Source organism: Siniperca chuatsi, linkage group LG11 (genome assembly GCF_020085105.1).
Source record: "Siniperca chuatsi isolate FFG_IHB_CAS linkage group LG11, ASM2008510v1, whole genome shotgun sequence".
Classification (NCBI taxonomy): Eukaryota; Metazoa; Chordata; class Actinopteri; order Centrarchiformes; family Sinipercidae; genus Siniperca; species Siniperca chuatsi.
Window position 1 is genome coordinate 13,832,680 of NC_058052.1, and position 27,615 is coordinate 13,860,294.

Below are 27,615 nucleotides of genomic sequence, written 5' to 3' on the forward strand. Positions count from 1 at the left end.
AGAGGATATAGTGGAACGTGTGTAGTTTGTGCATCTGTTTGTCTGTGTTGCTTAGTGAGTGCGTACTGAAAGGAATCTCCACTTCACTGCTCTTCACAGTGACTGGCCGCAGTGAGGGGTGGGTGGGTGGGGGTGGGGGGAGTGGTTTAAACTCACACTTAGCTAATCAGAGGGGCCATGGGCAGCTCAAACAAGTGGTTGGGGGCTTGATGAAAGGCGAGCACATGCAGTCTGGCACCGGTAACCTAAAGGAATGACACACTACCTCTAATTCCTGATGGCTTTTTCTCCTCCTACTACTGAGAGGTAATAAAAGGAATCTGCAGAACCTCAAGAGGATTGTTTACACTTGGATGCTGTTGGGGAAACACATCCAGTCATTGTGAGAAGATTAAGGAAAAGTCCAAGGACTTATAATTGTACTTACTATATTTTTAGGTAAATAGCTCCACTATGAAGATGCTGAATGTGGACTTACTACTTTTAAGTTTCTGCCTTGGTTTGGAGACAGGATATAGTGCTGCGGATAAGAGACAGTATCAGATCCAAAACGGGCCATGTAGCTACACCTTTCTGCTGCCTGAACAGGAAAACTGCCAAACCCAGAGCAGCAACTACAACTATCCAGTTCAAAAGGACGGACCCGTGGACAACGACGAGTCGGCTCTGAGGCTGGAACAACTGGAGATCACCATGGAGAACAACACACAGTGGCTGCTTAAGGTAACGTTGTGTCACACCCATAATATCACATCAATACATGAGACTGTGATATCAATGACTGCCTTTATTACAGTGATTTGAGAGTGATAGTTTTAGAAAAAAAAAGAGGGTGAAGTCTATTTAGGTATCTGAGAAAGACCATGACGATGATGGGACAAAATGTGCTGAAGAGCTATAAAAAAAAAACTCTACACAGGTGTCACTGGAGATATTCATACTTCCTTTCCAAACTGAACCAAAGAAGGTAGCAGCTTAGGATAATTTGGATGAACTGTTGCGTTTGCCAGATTTCCAGCAAAAAGTAGAATTATTTAATATACTTCAGCAATGTGGAACATCTGCAAATTTTAACATCCAGAATGACAAGAAACTTGTTTTTTCTGACTCACAAAAATTCAAGGATAACTGCTATTTTTGTTTTTATGTGATGGGCAGATTTTTCAGGCTCACATAAAAAACCACTAACTCTTTGTTAAGTGCCAAATGACCAATACCACAAAATAAGAGTGATATAACTGCTCTACTAAACAAAATACATGCATACATACACAAAATCAGTTTAAATGAGCAAAGGTTTACATCAACAACAACAATTTGGTCTATAGTCTGATGTCAGAGCTGTAACACATAAAAAACAAAGCAGATATATTTAATTTTTGTAAAAGCTCTTTCTTTTTTTTTTAAAGACTGACAGATGCTTTGGGAATCTATTTCAATTTAGCAAATGTGGAAACCAACACAAAAAATGTGTTACGTGTCTGTGAGACACTTTTATTGAGTGCAAAAGGACATAATGGGTTTGATGACTGACAAAGACTCAATACAGGTGTCTACACGAGGGATGCATACTTCCCTTTCAGTTTGCTGAGCCATTAACTTATGCGAGTGAAAGAAGAGGCCTCTTTTCTAGCTCCCTCTCTTCTCCCTCTTCAGAGAGTGATTACTGATCAGAACTATACGAGACGAGCCAGACGAGATGAGAACATCTCACGGCTTGATCGCACAATTCTCGTCTCATAGCATGAAACAAGCTCAGATCTGTTCCACAAGAGAGCTCAGAGGGCACTCTTCTTTGATGTTCTCCATGATCTAGACGCCGCTACTCAGTAACTATGCTCACACAGACAACAGCTCGAGAGCTGCCTCAGAAATCAAAGCCTGTTCACAACACAAGTGAACATTTCACAAAGTCCAACAAATCAACATACTTTAGTTGTCGGTGTAAATGGACTCCAGTGCCTTCTTCTTCTTGTGCGACTTCACCAAATGAATTTGCACATGAGAAGATAAATATGGGAGAAGGAATCACAGCTAAGGTGTGATGGTTAAAGTTTCATAACACAAACGTTCTTTCCTAAAATTAACTTGATATTTTGCCAGAAAGAACAGAACTGATTTGTAACACTAACACTCATGATGTCTAATAGCACCCGAGTATGATACAGATTGTCACTATTAAATATTATACCTTACTACAGCTCTGCTTTAACAAAGCGGAAGCATTAGACTTTGTAAAGCTCTATCAGTAGGCAAGCGTGCTATGGCCATTAATATCTTAGTGACCCAGAAAAATTAAGTGAAAAAGATTATTTAATCCTTCAGCCTGGCAAGCTGTTCAGTGTGGTAGAGAAGTGAGGAGTTCCATTACTTCTGTCCTCACAGATAAAATAAGAAAGCCACATTTCTCCTACAGCTAAACAGTAAAAAAAATAATAGCTAAAATTGCTACCTTTAATTTATTTAAAATTATATACAGGAGTGTTCAAATAGTAAAATTCTACTTTTGATTAGAAGATGCAAAAGGTAAAATGTACCAACTTGCGAAAGGTTTCAGCTCCCCATGGCCCAAAATAGGAATAAGCAAAGAAAGAAAATTGAAGGATGGATGGATGATATATATAACTTTAAATTAATAATGGAAGTGCCTCACTGAGGTTATAAACCTCTTTTACAGGAGTTTACAGTTTCATGAATTGATGGAAGAGCTTAGAGTGTAAATAACTTGAGGAAACAAGTAATCACCACCTAATTTGCAGGAATCAGACTGTCACTTAAAAGCTTTAATAACTTCACATTGCTGTCACATAAACATATTCAGGATGTCTACAGAGAGTAGCCTTCCTATGAGCCACAACCATGCTTTTTGTGCACATTATTTTGAAAAAATGTTCCAAATGAGTATTATTTAAAATCAGAGTATAGTCACTTAATTTCTGAAATTCCTCTTTATACCGCACCAGCTGATGACAACTGACGAAAACAATTTGTTGTCACGCTCTTGTGTGAATGAGAACACAGTCATTCCTTACTAACGCCTTTGAGGCGCACGGAGTAAACAACTGATTAGATCATTGACTGTCATTGGGACATCCGGCCAACAATTCAAATGAAATGCTTCCACCTACCACACACCCGTGTGTATCCAAGCACATAAACAAACTGGAAGACAAACAAAATCAGAACTAATTGCAGCTGTTACTTGGTTTTACGATAAGAAAAATAATAATAAAATTGGCTGTTTGCGGTCGCATTACTGACTGATAAGTAAACAAGAATGATTATGCAAACTTACTGTAGAAGACAAATATATTCAAACCAGCGTCATGGCTTCCAGTTGTACATACATGTCATACTGTCACGAAGGATGTAACTTCTCTCTCAACACTTCCATCCTGTTTACGAGTCGTGTGACCTGATTGCCACTCAGGAACACCATGCAGGAAATAACTAAATGATTGGTCTCCGTCTAAATTTGGCAATACTGTAAGGTAGATAAGAACAAATCTCATAAAGATGAGACATCACAATGCTCTGAGCCATTGTATTATTCCTATGATTAAGAAGTTTGATATGAGGTTATCAGATCAGAACTCCTCTTGAGTCAAGATGATATATATAAGAAATTAATAAACAGTCACAAGATTCCTATTATTTCAATACTTTGCTAAGAAAACATTTCAATCTAGTACTTTCCACATTTTGACCTTCAGGACAAACAACTCCTTGTAAATTACTTTCATGTTTCAATTTAAAGAAGCTTCTAAAATAGTTGACACCATATAATAAAAATAGACACGTCCAGTTTTTTAACAAACAGTTCCATTCACGTCCATCCCTATAGCTCTCCTTAAATAATGAAACAACAGTGCTTCATGATAATAATCTGATATAGCATCATCAATCTATTTCTGAAATAGGTTATTAAATGCATTTTCTGATGCACGTATAGCATAAAATATAGGAAATATGATGGCAATACAGATTTTTGAAATTGATAACACCATCGTTGATATTATGGGGAGATTAGTGTACCTTATGTGATGTGTGAGAAAAACAGAAGAAAAAATGGTTAACTATTCCAACAAGACCATAAGGTTGGTGTGTAAGGAGGGAGTGAAACAATACAACAATGAAATATACAAAATGTCTACTACGTGCCTTTAAGAGACATGGCTACACATCCAATAATAATACAAAGTTTGTCCGTTATCATAAAGTTGTCTAACTGTCAATACTTTACTCAATATGACAATGGTGTTAATTGCACTCCAATCAGTGTACAATGAACACTCAAATGAATGTGGTTTGAGTCCCTGAACCAACAGGGTGAATCTGAACAAGAACAGAGAACAAGTGACAATGACGTCTCTCTCATCAACTACAAATGAGGTTGCTCAAAAACTCAAGCAAGAAACAGAGCTGCTCTGTGTCCAACATTACTTCAGCAGATTGTAGTGAGCAGCAACCATCTATCACTCTGTGAACTACTGTATGATTGTGCATAGTTAATGATACTAATCAATACCTCTTAAAAAGTGTCTCAAGCTAATTGTCTTTCTTTGGTGCTGCAGCTTGAGAACTACATACAGGACAGCATGAAGCAGGACATGGTCCAAATCCAACAGATGGCTGTACACAACCACACAGCCACAATGATTGAAATTGGAACAAACCTGCTGAGTCAAACTGCAGAGCAAACAAGGAAACTGACCAATGTGGAGGCACAGGTGAGGCTGTCCTCTCCGCTACTTTAAACATATAGAAGTTAACAATGCTAAAAGGTGCCCAGATGCTATGCAACAGTTTACACCTGTTTACATATAAGCATAATCGGCTTCTTAACAGAATAACATGCTAATGAAAATGTGGTGCAAGTTTATCAGTTGTTTTTTAATTACAACAATACATATGTTTGTTTTTTGCATGTGCTCTGCAATTCACTGCATTAAATAATGTAGCTTTAGAGTGTTAAAAAACTAAGACTAAAACAAAAACTAAAAAAAAAAAATAAGCAGAGGGAAAAACAGGCCTGAGTGCGTCAGTTTATTATTGTGGCTACACGTCAATGACCTTATGTGAGCTGACTGTACAGCATTTCCTGTTATTAGCACACTCATATTCCCACAGAAAGAGTCTATCAGTTTGTCACAATCAGACATCCGTCTGTTCAAAGACATCAACAGCTCCATTGGAGACACATAGCTAGGATCCATGTAAACAACCTGCTTTTTGCTGAGTTCAGTTCCTCCGAACTGGGAAAATAGAGGCAAGGTCCCCAACCCCAGAGTCTAGTTCAATACCTCTCTCTGTGAAAATTGCTGGATTTTGAAAGTTTTCCTTGTTCAGGTATGTCTACTGTATCGGAATCTGGTTGTTCTTTCCTGTCATGTTTTTCCATTTTGCAAATGGCTGTTTGTTCACTCTAGAAGTGCAACCTCGCCATGTCGTTTATTGTTCTTGCTATACCTTCTTACAGTATATGTTACATGCTTTTTTACAGTTTTTTCCCCAGTAAACTGCTGCAAGTCACCTTGTTATTTGAAACATTTGACTTGAAGAAAGTCCAAAGTGTTGACATCACAATCGGGAGACTTAAAAAAATCTACTGATGGATGAATACACAATTTCACAAGGTATGTCTGGGTCACAGCGTGACTGAACTGCTTCACCTTGTTCTTTTGTTTTTAGGTAATTCATCATACAACTCGACTTGAGCGAAGACTTCTTGAAAATTCCTTGTCAACCAACAAGTTGGAAAAACAACTAATTGTCCAAACAAATGAAATCAACAAGCTGAATGACAAAAACAGGTGAGGACATCAAATCAAATGGCAATAAAGAGATCATTTTCAGGGTCACTAACACTACAGTATTGAGCTAAAGGTGCAAAGCAAAGACAAAGATTGCTGCTGAACTTGTTGCCTGCTGTTCCCCAGCTTTCTGGAGAAAAAGGTGGAGGAGATGGAGGAGCTGAGGCAGGTGGAGCTGAAGATGCTTCGACAAGAAAAGGAGCAGCTTCAGACTCTAATACTGAGGCAGACGGCCATCATAGGCGAGTTGGAGGAGCAGCTGCTCAAAGTCTCCTCCAACAACACTGTACTGCAGCATCAGCAGCAGGAGCTACTGGACACCGTAAACAACCTCATTCACACCATCTCTGTCAGCTCAGCTCGAGGTGAGTCAGTACTTGAGGTCATCATAACCTCTTTAGCCCATATTATAGTTATCAATGAAAGGCAGACTACATATGCACTCTTTTAAGTTTTAAATATATATTTGTATGTGTATGTGTATATACACATCCATACTTGGGAGCTGTGAGTATAACCACCTGTAGGCCAAGATTGCTGTAGCCACTGGAAATCATGAGGGATGGACACAATTTAACGCCTGCACAAACTAATTCAATCACATGGCCCTGCAACAAATACTACTTATGTTTCATTTTTGAGTGTGTGGTTGTGCTGTTGTATTGGAATGCAGGCCCCCTAACGTTAATTACCACTTACCACTTATTAAAGGAGGACAGATCAACACTGTGTGGTGTCAAATTAACAATGCTGATTTCCTCTGCAGAGACCAAAACTGTCATGATGCAGGACACTCCTACCACATTCATGGACTGTGCTGCTGTCTTCAAGTCAGGAAACACCCAAAGTGGAGTCTATACTCTCACATTACCCAACACTACAACAGAGATTAAGGTAAAGTAAGCCTGTTTGATTGATTCAGACTAGCTTAATCCATGGGCGTCACCTGGCCAGGGCATTTGGGGTTGTAGCCCGAAGATTTTTTTCGATTTTTACATTTGAAATAAATTTGATTTTGAAAGCACCTTTCACAAACTCAAGAACACTGTACAGTGTAAAAAAAAAGGACTAAAACATTACTGTCTGTCAGAGGCTCTAACGGGTTAAGTTTGTTAGAGGGAAGTTTGAGGCATCTCCTAAAACTAGAGATTCTGCAGATTCCATAGATACTACTGATACCTCCATGGTAAATACCAGTTTGGTGGTGCACTGGGTGTCATCATTTATGCATCTCCCTGTTTTTCAACAGTTAAGCAAAGACAGTTTTGATTGGTAACTGAGCCATCTTTGGTACAGTTCCCCTGTACTGTAATTACCTAATCTGCAGTGTGTAGTATACAGTATAGCATAGATGTTGTGTTAGGTTTAGAAAGTAGTCTTTAGATAAGTGTAGTAATATAAGTTTTATGTTTGTTTATTCTATCATTGACCACCACAAAATATATTGCAAATTAAATAGCACACTAGTAAGTAGTAGAACTGTAGTCAAGAGCAGACTCTAGGTCTTGAGAAAAGTAGCTAGTATATAAAAAAAGGCCTTCTGTTTTAACTTCTCAGGTCAGCCAGCAACACGAGAGAACAGGCACCCAACACAGAAAACAGCAGTAGTCATACAATACAGAAAAATTAAATTAAATTTAGTGTAGTGGCAGTGTAGGCAGTAGTGTCCCAGGCAGAACAGCAGGGACGACCCCAATTTTTTTTTGCATGTGCTCTGTATGCGCACACACTAAGTCCTCATCCCCAGATGTCAAATCCAAGAAACGCCCCTGGCTTAACCTTAAGTGGGTAGTGCACTCATCAACTAAAAGTGAAATAAAAAACTAGATATGCGTGCACATGCACGCGTTTGTACATCAATTAAATAATGCCATAACATGCACTGACCCAAGCACCCTTACACAACCTAAATAAAACACTACACACCTCTGGAAGGGCTCGGTGAACAGTATTGTGTTTGAGGGCAGGGTAGTTAAACTAAAATGTTCTCAGACTTTCATTAATGATGTGCATGCTTGACTGTGAAGACTGTGATCTCCTTAGATACTTTTCAGCGAATAAGACTTGGACTTCAATTCTGTATCCCTTCCCGGCAACTTAACACTTGTTTTAACCAAACTCAAATAAGACGCCAATGTCAAATTATAAATGAGCATGAATTCTTTACAGAGAATTAATTTTGAATTATTAATTAAGGCAGCTCCTTTTTCCTTGTGTTTGAAGGCTTTCTGTGACATGGAGACAGAAGGAGGCGGCTGGACAGTACTACAAAAACGCTTTGACGGCCATGTTGACTTTCACCGTACGTGGCAAGAGTACAAAAAGGTAAAAGCTATCGAGAAGAAATTCTTCCCTTAAAAAAATATTACCTAGGCTACGGTTTTCATTCCAAATGCACAATACAGTGGTTTTGGCCATCGACTGAAATCCTTTTCAGGGCTGCACTGTTAGAGGCAATCCAAAGAAGATGGGACAAACTACAACTACAAACACAGAGATCCAAAGTGATCGACATCTGCTATTCTTGAAAATAATGCCAGCGGGACACCTCCAACATTTTGAAACCACAATAATTTTAGTACCAGATTCAATCACAGCATATCTAATATTTTTGTAAGCACATCTAAAATTGTGCTTATAATCTACAATCAAAAATGGGTCTAGATGTTCCCCAAAAATAGCATTGCCAACGTCAAGTAGGAGATAAACAACACCATGCCAAAAAGAATCTCAAGTCCTTACAGAGCAATCATTACAGAGGAAAGCATTCAGGCCATTTCCTTTATTCCTACCACAATGCAAGCTCAGTTTAAACTGGCATACTTTCTTATATTTTCAATATCTCATTGTGAATGTGAATATTTGTGATTGCTTTGTTCCAGGGAAAAATATCTTTCGGTGAAATTGCCAAGAAATGTACCACACATGGTGGTCCTCTGTTTGCGGTTTTGTTAATGGAAAAAGCAACCTACAAGCCCCTACTGAAGGGGTTCAACAAGGTTTAATTACATTCCTTTGTGTATTTTCAGGGGTTTGGAGAATCTTCAGGTGAATTCTGGTTAGGAAATGAATTTGTCTCCAGACTGACAATTCAACAGTCCTACAAACTAAGGATCCAGCTGAGTGACTGGGAAGGAAACTCTGCATTCTCACAATATGACCAGTTTTCTCTTGACAGTGAAGCGCAAAATTATAGGTATGTTGAACTGACAACATCAAAGCAATAAATGTGTCGGATGCTTGGTGGCAATTACTGAACATTGTTTAATTTATCCTTTAAGCCAAAATCTTGTAGCTCAAGTTATTAAGGACAAAGAAGCCCATCAGCAAATAATGCATCTCTCTTACAACAATGCTTTTGAAGTCTGCTATCCTGAACACATAGCAAAAACTGTTGCCAATTTTCAGCCAAGGAGCATAACGAAAGCACAGCCCCAAAACTCAAAGCCTTGCAATTATTATGAAGAAATTAACAACTATGTTAGTGACAACATTCAGAAGCAATAGTCCTTGAAACAAGGTACATCTTTGCACAAATAATAATAAAAAGCATCTCATCTTTAGAAACATGTAGTTTAGTGTAATGCTAATCTATTTCATACATGACTATCTTCCCACAGCTAAAAGCAAGTATAAGCTCTAGCTGTAATTATGTCATCATTTAACATTTTCTACTACCCTGATCTACATATGTGAATTGTCACCCGCATCTGTTTTTAAAAAAAAAAAGAAATTCAAATAGATGAAGTGAAACTATTCAGTCTGATTATCAGGCTAATTCTCTACAATAGGTTGACTGACAGTGAAGATGAAACCACGTTAATGGACAAACTGATAGCAATTGTGGTGATTGTCCACTGAATTTGCTCTGGTTTAAGTAGCACTAATGTGTAAGAAGGATTATTTCTGTCCCTGGACCGTATCATACATATATTTATCTCCTGCAAACTACTTTTGCTGATGTCCTACTACTATGTAAAAGCAAAACACATTATAGAAATTCCTCTGGATGGAGGTTATTTGCTGTTTAAGACTATTTAGTTCCAGATATGGATGTACTGGCATCAGCCCAAAGAAAATGTAATAAAACTGGTCAGTGTTTGAAAAATAGGAAATACATGAAATGTCTTGGATTTCTAACATTTAGTCTGAACCTCTTGGCAATAACAAAACCTTCAGAAGTATTTTCTTTTCCAAACCTAAGCTGATTTCAGGAGTGGAATGGATACTTCCTTTGAATTTGACAAAAAGGACCTTGAAATGCTGCAATTCATCACAGTTCTATTCAGGTCTTAAGTCTACTTGACTATGACCAATTTGGTCTTCAGTTGGTTGGCTCAGTAATTCCAAATAACTCCTTAAAAGAAACTGCACAAATAGCATTACATATGAAAACGCCAAGCTGCTTGTTAACATCATAAACAGCAGAAATAAAAGCAATGTAATGCAAAGAGCTCACACATCCTCATGCCAAACCCCATTTTACATCTAGTAGTAGTGAAGAACTGTATAAGTGAGTTGGACATTGCCTTTTGAGGAACAGCAATCACAGACTTCCTCCTCCTTTTCCTTCATTTTTCCTTTTCCACTCTACAGGATACACCTTAAAGGCTACAGTGGAACAGCAGGCAAAATAAGCAGTATTGGGCAGCCAGGAAGTGATTTCAGTACTAAGGATGCAGACAATGACAAATGTGTTTGCAAATGTTCACAACTGACAACCGGGGGTAAGAAACACATTTTTGTAAATAACTTGTGCTTTTGAATAATTGTGCTCGTCAGGAAAATACAATAATCACATCAATTTGTGATGGCACTTGTTGTGGAACAAACTCCCACCCACCCAAATCTTGGCACTTCCCCCAAAAATCTTCAAGGGCATTTTAAGAGCTCCCGTACTTTTGTGGCCAGGTCAAAGAGCACAATTAGCTTAGAGTTAATCACTGATCAACTCATTGGGGAATTCAGCCCCTACAATGGCTGACATTAATAGCCTGGGAACAGAGCTTTTCCCTCTCTCCTCTTGTAGCTTAAAGGTCCTCCTCCATTCCCTTGAAAGTGACTCCGCTGCCAGAAGTTTGTCTCCCTCTGTATTGGGGTCTGCCAAGTGAGCATGAAAGCATGAAAACCCTAACCCTATCCCTTTTTTCCCATGAGGGGTCTCTCACAGGGGACTCCATATGCACATTGTGCAAAATCTTGACTGAGTGGCACTGACCCAGTAAAAGGAGTAAATCAGGATCTGCCATTACAAATATGAAGTGGCTCGTTTTGAATGAACAAAATATTAATAAAGGTAGTAAATCTGTATATAAATGGGGGCTTAAAAATGATTAGATACACCTCTCAGTATAATGCTTTTCAATCCAACTCAATCACTAACTATGGCTTTAAAGGGGAACCAAGTTTACAAATCAAAGTCTGTTTACAGGTCTTGGGGAGTACTACAACATATGTGAAAAAAGTTGTTTAAAGCCTTTTGTGGCTCCAGAGGGAGCTGCACGAAGACTGATAAATTGCCTAAATGTCACTTGAGTCAGTGTCGGTTGGAGCTGAAGACTACAAGTTTGAAAATGAAAAAAAAGTGGAATATGGATTACCAGACCTCTGTAGCCCGCTCCTCATCTCTGCTTGAGGCTAACGGCTACATTAGCCGCTACTAGCATAAGACGCCCAAATCTCCGAATGAACTGTTGTGGGTCAACACAATTGGTGCATTGTGGGTAATGTAGGCGCCAGGTTTTGACAAGGAGGAAGAATGCGTGGTAAAAGAAAGATGATATCTCTGGTTCTGCTGCATCGATTTTTATCCTTTTTTTTAAACTGTCCATCGTGAGTTTGACAACGTTACAGGAGTGCAATGTTAAATCAGTGGGGTACTCTTAAGTTCTTTTATCATAGAGTCGAATCAGCTCTAAAACTGGTAAATTAGTGGAAGCCATGTTAGATGGCAGTGTGAAATTATGGTATGTAAAACAATAATCTTTTAAGCCCTAATCATTATATATTTTTAACTGAAAGGTTAGGTTTTCAGGTTTTCTTCAATGCTGTTAACAGATATACATGCTATTCTTACGTATGACAGCCCAGAAATTACTGCTGAACAAAAACCGAAATCCAGAGTCTTTAAGAGTTCATAAACCAAGTTATCATTCAGTCTTTTCCCAGCACACATTGATGAAAAATTGTGTCATGGGGACCTAAAACAAAAAGGGGTGTGTGTCCACAATAAGTAATTTTACTGTCATATCCAATTCAACGATGCCAAATGTGAAATGCCTGCCTTGACACCATGACATGTACAGAAGAGGTTACTGCCACTTTTTAACAAGTTAACTAGCTGCTCGTATGATGCCATGACATGCCATTGATTGAACTAAAACTACAAGTGCAACACAGTTGAGAAGTGCATTAATGCTATTCATTACATAGAAGCCATATAACCGTTATTACATCTTGAAAAATGCTGTTAACCCCAAAGGTTTTACAGGAGTGTAGGGAGTCTCTAGATAGCACAGTTTACAAAGTCTGCATATAGAGAATTACATTTGTTCTAGTTTGAGCTCTAATGTGCTCAGATGGTTTAATGCTCATTCACAGCTTTGTATATTCAAAAACAATGCATAGTCATAGTGCTCAGTCATATTCTTTAGCTTTGCAATGTGATCATGAAAAATGTCCACACATGGGTCACAGAAGCAGCTGTCAAGATTGACAACTTTATATTCAAAATTATGTTTGTTTTGATGTTCTAGGTTGGTGGTTTGATGCCTGTGGTCCGTCCAATTTGAATGGGATGTATTACCAACAAGGCCAAAACTCCAATCGCTTCAATGGAATCAAATGGTACTACTGGAAAGGCTCGGGCTACTCACTGAAGTCCACCACAATGATGATCAGACCAGCAGACTTCTCAGGTTCCCTTTGAAATGTCTCTCTCAGATTAAACAAGTGGGAGGGAAATTCTGCCTGACAAAAAGCAACAAACAACAAAACCAAAAATAAAAATTCTCCAGGGAGCCAAAGCACTTAATGAAAAATATCTTTACATACCTTTTGGAAAGACATATATTGTGCATGTTTATGTGTTTAATAATTTGAATCAAATGGGTTGTTGCAAAAAATTGTAATACGGACTGTCAAAATGTCACTGACAAATATCTCTATTGAAAATACTAATGACTGTAGTGTGTATAGAAAACTATAGGTATAGTAATTACATTGAGTAATAACAGCTAGCTAACCAGAGTAAAATGTGACATTAATTTAAATAATTAAATAATTTAATTTCTTGAATGATTTTAATGTAGTTTAAGCACCCATTTAACTATGTTTTGAATAATAGCTGCCTATGCCATTGTAAAAAAAAGAGACTATGGTACAACATGCAGATAAACAACTGGCTCAAAGTGATTGTTATGTGTTCTGGAAAATTTTATGAATGCCTAAAATGTAAATGCAAATGTAAAAATGCCACAGAAAATGTTTCTCTTAAGATAACGTTTTTCTCCAGAGAATGTATGTACATTTGTTATTTAATTTATATGTAGATTTTAAGGTTGATATTTAACATTATTATATATGATGGGTGATTTGTGACAGATCTTGAGTGTTAGTTCCTAGCTAGATTTCATTGCAGATAAACTCAGAGGAATTATTTTAATATAATTCTGCAGTACCTTCCCAGATGCTCATACACAACGATTATCTTTTTGCAGTCTTTTGAGATCTTTTTTCATTTATGTGATGTTGCTTTTGAAGCAACAAGCAGAATTTATGAGAAAGTGGGGAAGCTGAATTTCTCACCAGTAAACACTGGCTTTAGATTTTTAGAGTTTTTGACTGATGCTCTACCAGCTCTTATATACCTAAAGTTGAATATTAAACACGACCACAAGGCCTTAAAGTATCTCTTAGGTCCTTTTCCACAATTGTCCTGTTCTACACTATAACAATGAACAGCCTGGTGAATGCACAATTACCAGATAACCACAACTTTTTCAGCAATGTTTTAACATTTCTAGTACAAAATAAAAATTCTACATGCTCCAAAGCTACATTTTTATTGTTGCTTTTAACATGGTTCCACACCTTCTGAAACATAAAATTCAAGGACATTTCAAGGACTTTCCAGGCCCAATTCCCTCAAATTCAAGGACCCAACACAGCATAGTTTGAGACACGGCTCAAGATTAATTACTGTTACAACACTGAGAATTTTTATAAAGAGAACTAGAAAACTTTACAGACAACAATTCAAAAGAGAGAGAGGCTTGACTGTGTTATAGTGATGTTACTTTAAGTACGAAAAAAATATCAAAGAACTTCACTTTCTATTCTTGCACAAAATATATAAATCGAAGCACTTTCAATGACCCATGTCTATTTATGTCTATTTTCAAAAACTTTCAAGGCCTTGATTTTTTCCCCTCAAATTCACAAACTTTCAAGGATTTCAAGGACCCGTGGGAACCCTGTTATAAGGTCACTAATTACAGCAAATTAAAATGTAACTCCCAAATCTTCAGAAGAGTGATATAGGTATAGCTAATAGTAGGCAATATGAATAAAATCCTCGATCACAGTATATGTCATTTTATATTGCGATATTGATTTATGTTGTGACAGTCAATTTTTGGAAAAATCTGTTTATGGATAACCAGAAGCTAATGTCTGTTCGGCTAATTCAGTGAATTTAACACGTGACAAATGAAGGTACAGTAATTCATCAGATTAATATAAAGATCTATTCAATCCAATATAGCCATGAAGCATCATTGATTTGTAACATTGCCCTTAATGATCTAATGCAGAGACATAAATGGAAAGTGTGAGTAGAACCTTCATGGTCACAAACAGTTGAGTTAAGGTTAAAATGGCAAAACTGCTTCACAGATTGGCCTCACGTAACATGTAGGTGGTCTTTTAATCTTACTGCCAATTCACTGAGGTCATGCTTCATTATTTGAACAGAGGCATGTCATTTTACATTACAAGATATGAAAGAGATGTGAATGAAATTCACTGTGAAAATTGTGTATTTAAAAAATAGTAATGAATATCAGTAAAATCAGTTTTCTATCATTAATATTGACAATAGCTGAAGGCAACACCTCGCTCCACAGGGCACAGGAACTGAATGAAAGAGGTGAGCATGTGGTTTGCCAAACACTGGATGCGTCCATCAGAGTAAAGGAATGATAAACAGCCGTGGGGACATAAAAAATAGTTTGTCTGTCACAATAAAAGCCATCATGTAATTTCAAGAGGAAATGCGTTGACATTTGTCTGCATCAAGACCCCATGTCTTCCTTCGCAGTGGCAGGAGAGGACAGTGATTCATGAATGATGAGTTCAGGAAGAGGCAACATTCACATTTCACACAGGATGCTTCAGGAAAAACAAGCCGACTGAAAATGGATGACTGACAATAAAAATTAGCAGGTTTCCGTCCAACTTCCTTGGCTTTGGTTTTACGAGCCTTTATTAGTTTTGAGTGTCAGAAAGGTTTTTGTTTGTCTATATGCAAATAAAAAAATTGTTTATGATCAAATTTTCTTGAGTGCAAAATATGCCAAACATTTCTGTTGTCTGTAAAATAAGTATAGTATATTAGTGTGCAGCTCTAACTTAAGCTTGGCACTAGGCTACTAACAGTGCAAGTGATATTTAATTTACAGGCTTCTACATTTCTTTTGTCACATTTAGAATGTAATATTAACTACCTAACTTACTATTTGTTTGTTTTAATGTCATTCAATATTAATATTAATGCTGTGTATTGATAAAACAACAAATGATAGGACCATTAAAATCAATATATCTGATTGTTTGCCCAAATAGAAAACATAGTGAGGTTTACAGTGAAGTTTAATGCTGGTAGTAATGGTGTCGTGGACACTTTTACTAGTACTGCTACTAGTACTGGTACTCACCTGTGCTGCAGGAAATTGGTCTGAAAGCTCATATGGTTCCTCTGGAATCCACTGCCTTTGCTCCAAACACCAGAGAATCTACTCAGGAAAAACAGAAATAAAAGATAGTATAACACTTCATCATCATTTTAAATAATATCATGTAATTTACAAACAACATACCCATTCAAAAGAGAGGATCCAGCAGCCACGAGCTATGCCCAACAGAATATTGAGAGTCCGCCGTTGACCCCCAGACACCACATGAGTTGTGCTCTCACAAACTCGGTCAACGATTGAAAAACCACCCAGTGCTTTGACCACCTGACCCACCATGTGCTGCTTCCTACAAGAGGTGAACAGAGTAGAAAGCATCCAACACAAACAATTAAATAAGACACCTTTTTTACCAACTTGCTCACCAATGCATTAAACATGTTGTAAGCAATTTGTGGCTGGTGACATTTATCTTAAGACAAACAGTTTTAAATGTTAAGGCTAACTTACTCAGTGGGCATGCTTGTCATGACTAATGTTCTCATAGCCTGAAACAAAGATAAACACACACAAACGTTTCTGTTTACTTAAATGATCAGTGGACAGTTCAATTAATATTGTGTAAACAAATGTAATTGTAAAGAAATCAGACAAAAGCTAGAAGTGAGAAAACAAAGAATTAACTCAATTAAACCATTACACAAGATGTTGTTCAGGATGAATTAGTGTAATTCTGTGTTCATTGCTTTCATACCTATTTTATTTTTGGGGAATAGTTCTAAGCCTCACAGTGGCATATAGGAACATTGTATTGTGTCACAATATCCACATTTTGGCAAACAAGTAAATATAAGTGGAGCAGCAGATTTGGCTCAATATGTTTCTTGGCGTGTGTTTGTAGGAGCAAAAATCACAGAAAACAGAAGTGAAATCTGTCTCTAGAAAAAAATCTACACTTTAAAGTAGCCAAGATAATACAGTATCTATAAATAAATAAAAAATGTTTCAAAGACACTAGGAAATTTGTGGAAATTTGTGGGTGCTATATTGTGGGTGCTATATTGTTTGTTGAGTGATACAGCACTGAACAGGTAAAAGGATCATTATTCAGCCAGACAGACCGTGCACTTTCAATAACCCCGCCGGATATATAGTTGCATAGAGACCAAAAAGGAAATTAAACACCAAGGCTATGAGTAGAGAAAAACATATTCGGAGCCACTGAAACGGAACTGTAAATGTGGAACCTGACGACTGTGGCCCATCCAGCCTCGTACCTTGGCCCCAATACAGCAAGCTATCATCAACACAAACACCTGAGCAGCAGTCACAAACAGGACCACCAGGCCCTTTCCTGTCACACTCTGATATCTGGTCCCCCAGCTGGAAGTCAGGGGTTAAGGCCTGCTGAACACAGTGGTGCCAAAACCGTATGTTTTCACCAGCCCCACCCACACCAGTCTAACATCACATTATCCCTGATAAGCAAGTTGGGAAGTCGCTGTGTTGGTTACCATCACCCCATGAGTGCTACTCCTCGGTCGTCCTGACAAAGGTTTTCTTCAAAGGAAAATGTTTTCATCTTCCAGTTTGTTAATGATCCACAACAGGGTTATCTTCTGCTAACACTACAGGACTGCCAAAAGGTGACTAGAAAATCTACTCATTCAAACTAAGTCAAACAACTCAAAACATGGGCAGCTATTCTGAAGGTTCCTCATGGGGACTTTGGCTTATCTTAAGCAGTGGACATGTTCTGGCAGCAGCACAAGAAAACAGGCATTGAAGAATGAGTTGCACATAATAAGCCTCTGACAAAGAGCTGGTGTGAACTGCAGCACGGTCTCTGAGCACATGCGCTCCCAGCACAAATGAAGGAAATTCTTCACTGTATGAATAGGTCTCCTTGATGGCTGCTACTCTGCATGCACACTGAAACTGAAGCTATTCAGAAAATCAAAGAGAGATGAGGATCCTGGGTCTCTGCAAAAGTTGAGGTCAACTGAAGCTGTGAGAGCCAATTACAAACAGCAGCTGTGGGAGTAAAATAACAGATTACCACTTGTCACAACTGAAGAGCACCTTAGGTAAACATTGACTGAAAAATACCACACAGTAGCTCATATCAGTTAACATGTTTTGTGAACACGGTCAAAGCAACTTTCTTCTGACTCTTGGCCAAAGTTCATCAGATTTTTAGGGACTCCAGTAGTGAGCTGAGTTGATAAATGTATAGAAATCATAACGAGGTTGAGAGAGATGAAACATTTTTAAAGAATTTTTGGAGCATTTTTATGCATTTATTATAGAATTACAAACAGTAGAGAGATGACAAGAAATGATGACAGAGTGATGGGGAATGACAAGCAGCAAAGATCCTCAGTTCAAATTGGGACACACTGGGGATATTGAGGCTCTTGTTCAGCCCCTAAAGATGATTTTTCAAAGAAATGTATCTTTAATGGATAATTGACAGTAAAGAGTAGGAATCATGAGGAGAGAAAAAAGTGTCTGACATGTGACAAAGGTCCCAATCTGAACTGAAGCAAAGACTTCTGAGTTACATGGTATGTGTCCCAGCACTAGGCCACCAGGGGACCCCACTACATTTATCATTGAGCATTTGTAACCTGATAAAAATGAACAAAATGAGCCTAAATAATTCTGTTGATATTTGTATTCAATACATGTAAGCTGATGACAACCTAAAAATTTCAGAAGTACTTTTTTCAGTCTAAAAGTCTCAAAGACAACAGCACATTTGCACTGTATTCACTCAAAGTCAAGCAACGTGAAATTTCTTATTGTTTACCTTCAAAGATTGGTGAGCTATGCAGGTGTGACCTCCAAGTACTTATCACGGATGACTGTGTTTACCAATACTGCCTCATATTATCATGATCTTTACAGAACTAAGAGAACAAGTACAACATCTCTGTGATCCGGCTACAATAGAGTCGACCCATAACAGATCCCTGGGGGAGATGACGTCATGTTTGGCTTGTTTCAGCTACAGCTTGTTGAGGTTACCGGCGTAACGAAAACAGAGCCCAGGTGCATTTCACAAGCAAGGAAGTTGTACACTACCATCACAGAGGCAAAAACACAGGAAGCCCTCAGGACCAGACAGAACCTCTTGGCTAGATGCGTCAAACGCCTACAGCTATGGAAGTGTATGACCTTATGGAGGAAATACTTAAAAAGGAATTACACACACACTACTGATGTTTAGTTCACTTCCCAAACTTACTATATTACAAAAAACTACGAATGTTACAGGATTTTGTCATATTCTGCAGCTGCAATAGTTTTGGAAGATAAATAAAGAACAAGCTCAAGTAAATGAAAGTGTGAAGAACATTTATAGATTGTTAGATAGAATGTTTTTTTACACTGTGGTCACTTCTCTATATTTCTGTGATGGTCGGAACTAAAGACACTCAACTACATAAAATGTAAGCACAATAGTGATCAAAGGAAGTAAGTATAGAAATTAGCAAATAGGAGATTTGTAATTAAAACTGTGCAATCCCATGCCACAGTAGTATCTTAAAAGAATCAGTAAGCTTCCCACTGGTGACTTAATACTCGTAACATCCTGTTTTTACAGTCCCACTCAATTTTTCCCCCATAACACTCACATGTACCTTTAACATGCATTTTGTAGGAAAACCTTCTAATTCAGTGCTTCAGTGTAACTTTAAGAATTCTCCAAATTCAATCATTATAATTGACACATTACATCACATCACAAAATTGCACAATTCAATTCAGTTAAACATTACACACAAATAAGTGTGATGTCTTCTTACCTTTGTTTTGTTGACCATTTTCTGAAGACTCAAGCTGACTTGATTATTGGGATTTTCTTCGCCTTCAGAGGGGATCTCTGTTAAACCAGCTGCAACTGTACATTCATTTCCTCTACCTACATTTGAAAACAAGAAAAACAATTGAAAACAGTGTGGGGGGGATGTCACTCAAGATATCACACAGCAGGCACTGTTTTTCTTTTTTGTGTGTGCACAATCATGTTTGTTCATCTCTGCTCTGTTCCATTTACTGAAAACTGTAACATTAAACTGTAAATTGCAACACTTTTAAGCCTCTAACTACCACCTCACTACTACCAGATAAGTAACAGACTATTCACTTCAATTAATTATAAATTAAATAAATTCATTATTTTAAGGAATAAAGTTAACAAAGATGTAGACTAAAATATTCTCAGGTCTCATATATTGTTCAAGATAAACACCAACAATAAAATGTTAAATATACCCAGCTTCATATCTCAGGGAATAGAATCAGTGAACACAGTTAATACTGTTATCAGTAGCTCGAATGAAAGGTACAATCTGTGATCTAAATGTCATCAAAGTGGCCACATCACCAACAAACTTCAAAACACAGTATTGAAAACTGCTACTTTGCTCACATTGGCAGGTCTTTTAATACACAGACTAACATCAAATCTAAGCTATTAATGTTTTCTGATACTGCAAGATTTGTTTACATCAGTTATGTTTTTAAACACAACAGTAAAGAAGGCTTAGATTTCAATTATGATCAGTTGAGAAACATTAAATGCCTATTTTCCATCTATAACTCCATCCAGTTTCAAAACCACTTATTCTGTTCGGGGTCTTGGGGGTCAGGCATCAGCATGCGTTGGGCGAGATGCAAGGTACACTTTGGACAGGTCGCCAGTCTATCACATACTGACAAACAAATGCACACCCACGAGCAATTAGAGCTTCTAAATCACCTAACTTGCATGTGGATTGTGGGAGAAAACCAGAGTAAACGCATAGACATGGGGAGAACATATCTCAAACACATATATATATATATATATGTGTGTGTGTGTGTGTGTACATATACCTCAAATTTACAATCTAAATTACAAATTGGCCTTTAAAAGACAAACACACATACAGAATATTATGAGAATATCCATATGAAAAGGCCTCATTTATGTTGAAATTATTTCTTTATTCTTCTTTATAAAATGTGACATCCAGATACAAAAATTCACCTTCAGAAAACTAGCTTGTGCGAATCATCTACTAATCCAAAATTCGAGTATTCCCTGACAGAATAATTATGTTGCAAACCTTGTGAAAACACATACATGACTCAGGGATTACAGACATAGTTACAAACCTCCACCATTGTGAAAGTTTAAACACCATTAGTAATATTTTGTTTTGTTCAGTTCATAATGATGAAGATGATAAAGAGGAAATCTGAATATTGGGTTCATTGTTATTAATATACACTTTATAAACTGTGGCAGCCTTACTACTCACTTTCCAAGGTACGAGAAAGGTCATTGACATCAGAGTTTTTCTGCAGCTCCGATACTGTGTTAGCCTCTGTTAACATTGTTGGTTCCACTGATGTAGATGCTCTTCTTTGTTTCACTGCATCACTTGTAGTTGTACTGGTGCTTGTAAAGGGCAAGGTGCTTTGTCTTTGCTTTTTAGCTGCATGTGTTACATTCGCACTTGGACTATCCAGTGCAGGCAGAGATTCTTTAAAATCCGGTTGTGGATGACTTTGGGGCTCACTGCTTGCATCAAACTGCTGATTTCGATTTTTGCCTCTCTGACTTTCTTCAAATTTCCTCTTCTTTTTACTGTTACTTTCAGATCCAATGCTTTCACTTCTTCTTTGTTTTATCTTCTTTGGGATAGAGCCCAACTCAAAAGGAATCTGAAGGTCTCTCTCCACATGTAGATTAGGCAAAACAGGTCTTTTTGATCTCTGGTGGCGGTTAGCTGGGGAGAAATAGTCCTCGAACACATCATCTCCTCCATCAGTGGAACAAGAGGCAACACTTTTAGTGTCACCGGATAGAGTGAAAGATCGTACCAAGGCAGAAAGTGACGGTCTGGCTCGTTTGGGTATTTTCAGTAATGGAGTAGCAGTTTCTTTTGACAGTTCAACTGCAGCATCACCTAACTTGGCTGGTGATGAGAGGCAACTAGAAGAGTTCACAGCGTCAGGGAAAAAATGGGTTTTAGTCTCTGTAAAGGCTTTAGCTGCTTTAATTTTTTGCTTTCCCTTTTCAGATCTGTTAGGTGATGGGCTAGATGATTTTATCTGAGATCGCCTTTTTTCTTTGTGAAAGTTCTTGCTGTTGTCAGGTGTCCTATCCTGGCAAGGACTTTCTAATGAACCTACAGATTTGTGTTTCTCTGCTGGCATTTTTCTGACTGAGGTCCTTGACTTTTTTTGTCTATTCCCATCTTCATCTTCGTTGTCCTTGAAGTCAGGACATTTCAAAGGACTTGAAATTCGTTTTGGTACATCATGGCAGGGTGACAGCCAGGGCTTTTCAGAGCCTTTCCTGTGGCATTGTTCATGACGGTCATGGTCAGTAACATCAACTTGTGTTCTGCCTTCTTCCTTATCAGGTGAGTAACCAGGTTCAGCAACAGAAGCACTGGAATCATCATCCGACTGGTCATCTGTATTAAGGAAAAATAAATAAATAAATAAGGGTGTTATGCATCTTTTAGCCACCTTCTGTTTTTTGTTTGCCATCGTGTTTAGCTAGATTTGCAATAGCTCTAGCTGATGAAGAGAGCTGATCATATTACAAGTTAACAAGCTTGCCGATGACACCCAGCTAAGCAGTCCACCCCATCTGACACTCAGGTGGAGCCACACATTGCTGCTGACATCTTGGAGTGGATGTCAAGGTACCACCTCAAGCTCAACCTGGACAAAACTGAGATTGTGTTCCTACAGGGGAAAGGGTCCCCTCACCATTGACAACACTGTGGTGGTGCCGAGTTGGATGGCAAGGAACCTGTGCAAACATCGCAGCAGTAGGCCTGATCTAAATAACTAAAAGCAATGAACATGCTTTTAGTTATTTGTTTAAAAGGAAGACACTCCTAATTTTGGCTGCTATCTAGCTCTTGCTCCTACGTGGTGTGAATGCACTTATTGTAGATCACTTTGGACAAAAGCATCTGCCAAATGAATGTAATGTAATGTACTATTTTTCTTAGGAGCTGTCAGAGCAAATGAGGGCAAAACAAGAGTAATTACTGCACATTCAGTAGACGTCTCCAATGGGGTGCCAATGTTGCTCTGTGTCTGCCGGTTACTGTCTGTACACAGATTCTTTTAATGCAGCTTTAAAACAGTAGGAGGCCTGAAAACACTCACAAAGGTCACATGAGCCACAGACACTGAAAAAGTATATTTGAGCAAAATATAGACAAATAAAAGACAGAGTTCACAGTAAACATGCTTCTAATGTATATTCTAAATATTCAGAAATATATAGCAACTCTGAACACACATTAGACATCTTTATATAATATTAACTATTGCAATACAAATTAAAACATGGTATCAGGAAGTCCCCACCACTTCCCTTCCCAAGAAATTTAGAAACTGATCTTGGGGGTTGGGAAAGATAAAAAATACACTACAATTTTCCATTGATCAGTAACTTGTAGTTCACACCAAATTTTCTTACACATAAATTTGAAGACAGTCGGTGTGCTCCCAAGAGAAGGCTTTATCCCGGTGGCTGAGCAGGATTCAACCATTTGTGAAGCTGAAAGACAGTAATATATATATGTGAATTTCTGGTGTTTCAAAAGTGCTGAAATATGTATAATCAGCCTGCACATACCTGTGGGTGAGAGGTTTTCCCGTTTCTCTTTCATGTCTTTCAAACGCTGTGCCATATAATCTGATCTTTTCAAAGCAGGACTATAGACTATTCCATTCTCTTCATCAATAATGATGGGTGACACATCTGTAACTGTGATAAAAATAATTGTGAAATGACAAACTACATCCTTTGGTTTTAAACGTTTCTAAAGTTGTAATAATATCTTACCCAGAGGTGGTTTTGGAGCTAGGTCTTTCATCATCTTGTCTAATTTTTTCCTCATGCGTCTGTCGTTTTCAGGTGTCCTCTCTGGAGAATCTTTTGGCTGCATGCAACGATGCTACGTGAATCAAACACAATAAACAAATGCATGTTTTAATACTGTCAAGGTAAAAATCACTTCAATTAAAAGGCCATGGTGTCCCTTTGCTTAGAAAAGCTGAACAATGGACAAACTGCTTTCTCACTCATCTCTATGCATCATAACACTAGGACATATTTTTTTAAAAATCAGAGCAAATGCACTGTATTAATCACAGCAGTGAAACATTACAAACTTCCTTAAGACCAATTTTTGGACAAGTCAAGTAGGAAAGTTTCAGTCAACAGGTGGAACAAGTATGGGCCAACTTTAGGATTTCTTTTATAACATAAGAGGCTCCAGAGAGATAATTATAATTAGTTGAGATGAGCCAAAATAACAGCTTACATTCAAGCTGTTTGTCTACATACATACTTGTTCCAGTAAATTCAATTTGATAGATCACTTAATAATACTAGCTTCTTTTAAGGCAAATATCAAGGAAAATTAGGTAGTGTAATAAATGTAAACATTACTTTTTGCACAGGTTAGTTCTAGGATTCATGTGGATTTTTCTCTACGGGTCAGCATGAAAGTAAAGTGTAATAGAACAGAGGTAAGATTTAGCTCTTGTATCAAAGCTTCTGCTTTTACTGCCACATAATGTTTATGTTGAAATTAAAAGCTCATATATTCAAATTGAATACAATGTAATGACCTTTAAGGCCTGTTTTTTGTATTTGAGATGTGTCAAGATTTAAAATAGTACCACTTGACACCATGTTTACAGATGCTGATCAGATGTAGAACAGACCTCAGTCCCCTAACCCTAAATCAGCACAATGTATGGCTTGACAAACAGTGGTCGAACACTGATTTACAATGACAGCTTAAACTGTGACACCAACATAAACATCAAATGTAAATCTGACTCTACTCACTTTCTTGTTCTTCAACACAGGATTGCTTTCATCATTTAAGGCTGGATACAACTCCTCATCCACATGCACACCGTCATCGTAACATCTGGACATCATTTCATCAAAAATAAGGCACATTAAGAGATTCCAGTAATGATTGACAACAACATCTTGTAAAACATCATAACAATACAATCAAATTAAAGGTTATTCTTACCTGCCTACCCAGAGAACAGAGACAAGCCTCACACCACTTTTCTTGGCTTTCCTCCATGTAGCTGGATGACCATTATTGAAGACTACATGTGTGACTTGTTTATTGAATGTTTTTGATACCTGTAAAAGAAAAAATATTTAGGTTATGCAAAATATACATATCTACTCAAAAAACGTGGAAAGTGTGCGTTCCAAGTGGGTGCTCAACCTCAAAAATACAAATGAGTTCATAAGTAGAAAAAAGGTGGCACACCATCATGCAAACAATGCCTGTAGAGCTTTACATTTTACTAAAATATCATCGCTATTACGTTTCAGCCATAGGCCTTCCTCAGAGAATACATATCTACTGTCTGTAAATACAGTAAATGGTATATAATATACATACATGTACAGTGTTGTAAAAAAGTGTTTGCCCCCTTCCTGATTTCTTTTTTTTTGCATGTTTGTCACACTTAAATGTTTCAGATCATCAAACAAATTTAAATATTAGTCAAAGATAACACAAGTAAACACAAAATGCAGTTTTTAAATGAAGGTTGTTATTATTAAGGGAAAACAAAATCCAAACCTACATGGCCCTGTGAGAAAAAGTGATTGCCCCCTAAACCTAATAACTGGTTGGGCCACCCTTAGCAGCAACAACTTGCAATGAGTCTTTTACAGCGCTGTGGAGGAATTTTGGGCCACTCATCTTTGCAGAATTGTTGTAATTCAGCCAAATTAGAGGGTTTTCGAGCAGGAACTGCCTTTTTAAGGTCATGCCACAGCATCTCAATAGGATTCAAGTCAGGACTTTGACAAGGCCACTCCAAAGTCTTCATTTTGTTCTTCTTCGTCGTCTGTCAGCCTCACTAGAATGGTGTATCAAATTCACATCTGAATCCATATAAGTTTCGGCTATTATGCAACAGATGTTGAATAAACATTCGCGAACAGTTTGCTCAACTTATCTCCACTAGGCCACTCCAAAGTCTTCATTTTGTTCTTCTTCAGCCATTCAGAGACCCCACAACAACATCCAAAGAACTGCAGGCCTCACTTGCCTCAGTTAAGGTCAGTGTTCATGACTCCACCATAAGAAAGAGACTGGGCAAAAATTGCCTGCATGGCAGAGTTCCAAGACGAAAACCACTGCTGAGCAAAAAGAACATCAAGGCTCGTCTCATTTTTTGATGCCCAAGACTTTTTGGGAAAATATTCTGTAGTCTGACGAGACAAACGTTGAACTTTTTGGAATGTGCGCGTCCCATTATTTCTGGAGTAAAAGTAACACCGCATTTCAGAAAAAGAACATCATACTAACAGTAAAATATGGTGGTGGTAGTGTGATGGTCTGGGGCTGTTTTGCTGCTTCAGGACCTGGAAGACTTGCTGTGATAAATGGAACCATGAATTCTGCTGTCTACCAAAAACTCCTTAAGTAGAAAGTCCGGCCATCTGTCCGTGACCTCAAGCTGAAGCGAACTTGAGTTCTGCAGCAGGATAATGATCCAAAACACACCAGCAAGTCCACCTCTGAATGGCTGAAGAAGAACAAAATGAAGACTTTGGAGTGGTCTAGTCAAAGTTCTGACCTGAATCCTATTGAGATGCTGTGGCATGACCTTAAAATGGCAGTTCCTGCTCGAAAACCCTCCAATGTGGCTGAATTACAACACTTCTGCAAAGATGAGTGGGCCAAAATTCCTCCACAGCGCTGTAAAAGACTCATTGCAAGTTATCGCAAATGCTTAATTGCAGCTGTTGCTGCTAAAGGTGACCCAACCAGTTATTAGGTTTAGGGGGCAATCACTATTTCACACAGGACCATGTAGGTTTGGATTTTGTTTTCCCTTAATAATAACAACCTTCATTTAAAAATTGCATTTTGTGTTTACTTGTGTTATCTTTTTGCTTGATGATCTGAAACATTAAAGTGTGACAAACATGCAAAAAAAATAAGAAATCAGGAAGGGGGCAAACACTTTTTTACAACATTGTATATATATATTTATGTGCCATGTGGTCTCACCTGAGCTCCCATTTCCTGCAGCTGCTGAACAAATGGTTTCGAATAGTTTGCTGTTTTGTCTGATGACCACACATCAACAAAGGCAATGACATCTGCAGACATATTGAACAGAGTCATACACTTAAATCATAAGCCATAAAGTTCAGCCTAGGGTAACTGCAGTAAAACTAAGATGATGTACATTACCTTTAAGAACTGAACAGCTGTTGCTTGTTGTCATTACTGGCCTCTTCAGCTCCGAGATTCACCTACACGAAACCAATGAAGACATTTTTGAGATGGAAGATCAGCTTTTTACCATCCACATGAATTTTACTTGCTGTGATCCCTTTTTAATAACGCAAGATATGAAATCACTTGAGGGTCCATCATGTCGGCTAAACCAATCAGTGACAAAAACCAAAAAACTGAAATCTGACAGTCAATCAGTGTCAAGATCAGGGCTGCAACTATATTTTTGATTATTGAGTATTAGTTAGTCTTACAAGTGTAGAAATTAATAACAATACCCATAAGTTAGCACAGCCCAAAGTGATGTCCTAACACTGCTGACATTGTCTGACCATCAGGCAAAAATAGTAATACAGTAATATTTTTCTAAGGTTATATCATGAGCATATGAGATGGAGAAAAACAAAGACGCAGGCTTCTGATGTAAGTTAAAGCTGTGCAGCTAACGTTACATGTGTCAAATACTGTACTGTGGTCTATTGTAAATCCAGTGACAGTAACGCGAAGAGTAGTGTCAACGTTAACTGTTTGCTAACTAACCCACCAAGCTAGCTACGTTAATTGTGA

At 37.9% G+C, this 27,615-nt stretch overlaps 2 protein-coding genes across 11 annotated transcripts in view; one reads left to right on the forward strand and one right to left on the reverse strand.

The window, feature by feature from the left end:
* The window catches only part of mcph1 (microcephalin 1), a 35,477-nt gene that overhangs the window by 7,330 nt on the left and 532 nt on the right, over positions 1 to 27,615 (reverse strand). For 4 of the 10 annotated variants that reach the window (XM_044214366.1, XM_044214364.1, XM_044214367.1 and 1 more), the window contains exons 2-13: positions 27,004 to 27,065; positions 26,818 to 26,909; positions 24,805 to 24,923; positions 24,609 to 24,693; positions 23,595 to 23,706; positions 23,385 to 23,516; positions 23,226 to 23,306; positions 21,037 to 22,200; positions 19,537 to 19,652; positions 16,235 to 16,272; positions 15,911 to 16,073; positions 15,749 to 15,826 (exon numbers count right to left, since the gene is read on the reverse strand). In XM_044214366.1, coding sequence (XP_044070301.1) covers positions 15,749 to 15,826; positions 15,911 to 16,073; positions 16,235 to 16,272; positions 19,537 to 19,652; positions 21,037 to 22,200; positions 23,226 to 23,306; positions 23,385 to 23,516; positions 23,595 to 23,706; positions 24,609 to 24,693; positions 24,805 to 24,923; positions 26,818 to 26,909; positions 27,004 to 27,037 — 2,214 coding nt within the window. In that variant the 5' untranslated portion in view covers positions 27,038 to 27,065. Of the gene's footprint in view, positions 1 to 12,575; positions 12,783 to 15,748; positions 15,827 to 15,910; positions 16,074 to 16,234; positions 16,273 to 19,536; positions 19,653 to 21,036; positions 22,201 to 23,225; positions 23,307 to 23,384; positions 23,517 to 23,594; positions 23,707 to 24,608; positions 24,694 to 24,804; positions 24,924 to 26,817; positions 26,910 to 27,003; positions 27,066 to 27,615 lie in introns of those variants that run through there. The other 6 variants (XR_006379885.1, XR_006379884.1, XM_044214369.1 and 3 more) reach the window with 3 other exon arrangements.
* On the forward strand, positions 177 to 15,079 carry angpt2a (angiopoietin 2a). The gene is made up of 9 exons (XM_044214372.1): positions 177 to 723; positions 4,575 to 4,730; positions 5,692 to 5,813; positions 5,940 to 6,178; positions 6,580 to 6,707; positions 8,037 to 8,138; positions 8,843 to 9,009; positions 10,410 to 10,540; positions 12,569 to 15,079. Exons 1-9 carry the CDS (start codon positions 454 to 456, stop codon positions 12,739 to 12,741), a joined length of 1,488 nt encoding a protein of 495 aa, XP_044070307.1. The 5' UTR covers positions 177 to 453; the 3' UTR covers positions 12,742 to 15,079.

Coding starts and splice junctions, on each gene's coding strand:
- angpt2a (XM_044214372.1), top strand. CDS start 454: ATGAAGATGCTGAATGTGGACTTACTACTTTTAAGTTTCTGCCTTGGT. Junction 6,179..6,579: donor CTCTGTCAGCTCAGCTCGAG/GTGAGTCAGTAC, acceptor TTTCCTCTGCAG/AGACCAAAACTGTCATGATG. Junction 6,708..8,036: donor ACACTACAACAGAGATTAAG/GTAAAGTAAGCC, acceptor TTGTGTTTGAAG/GCTTTCTGTGACATGGAGAC.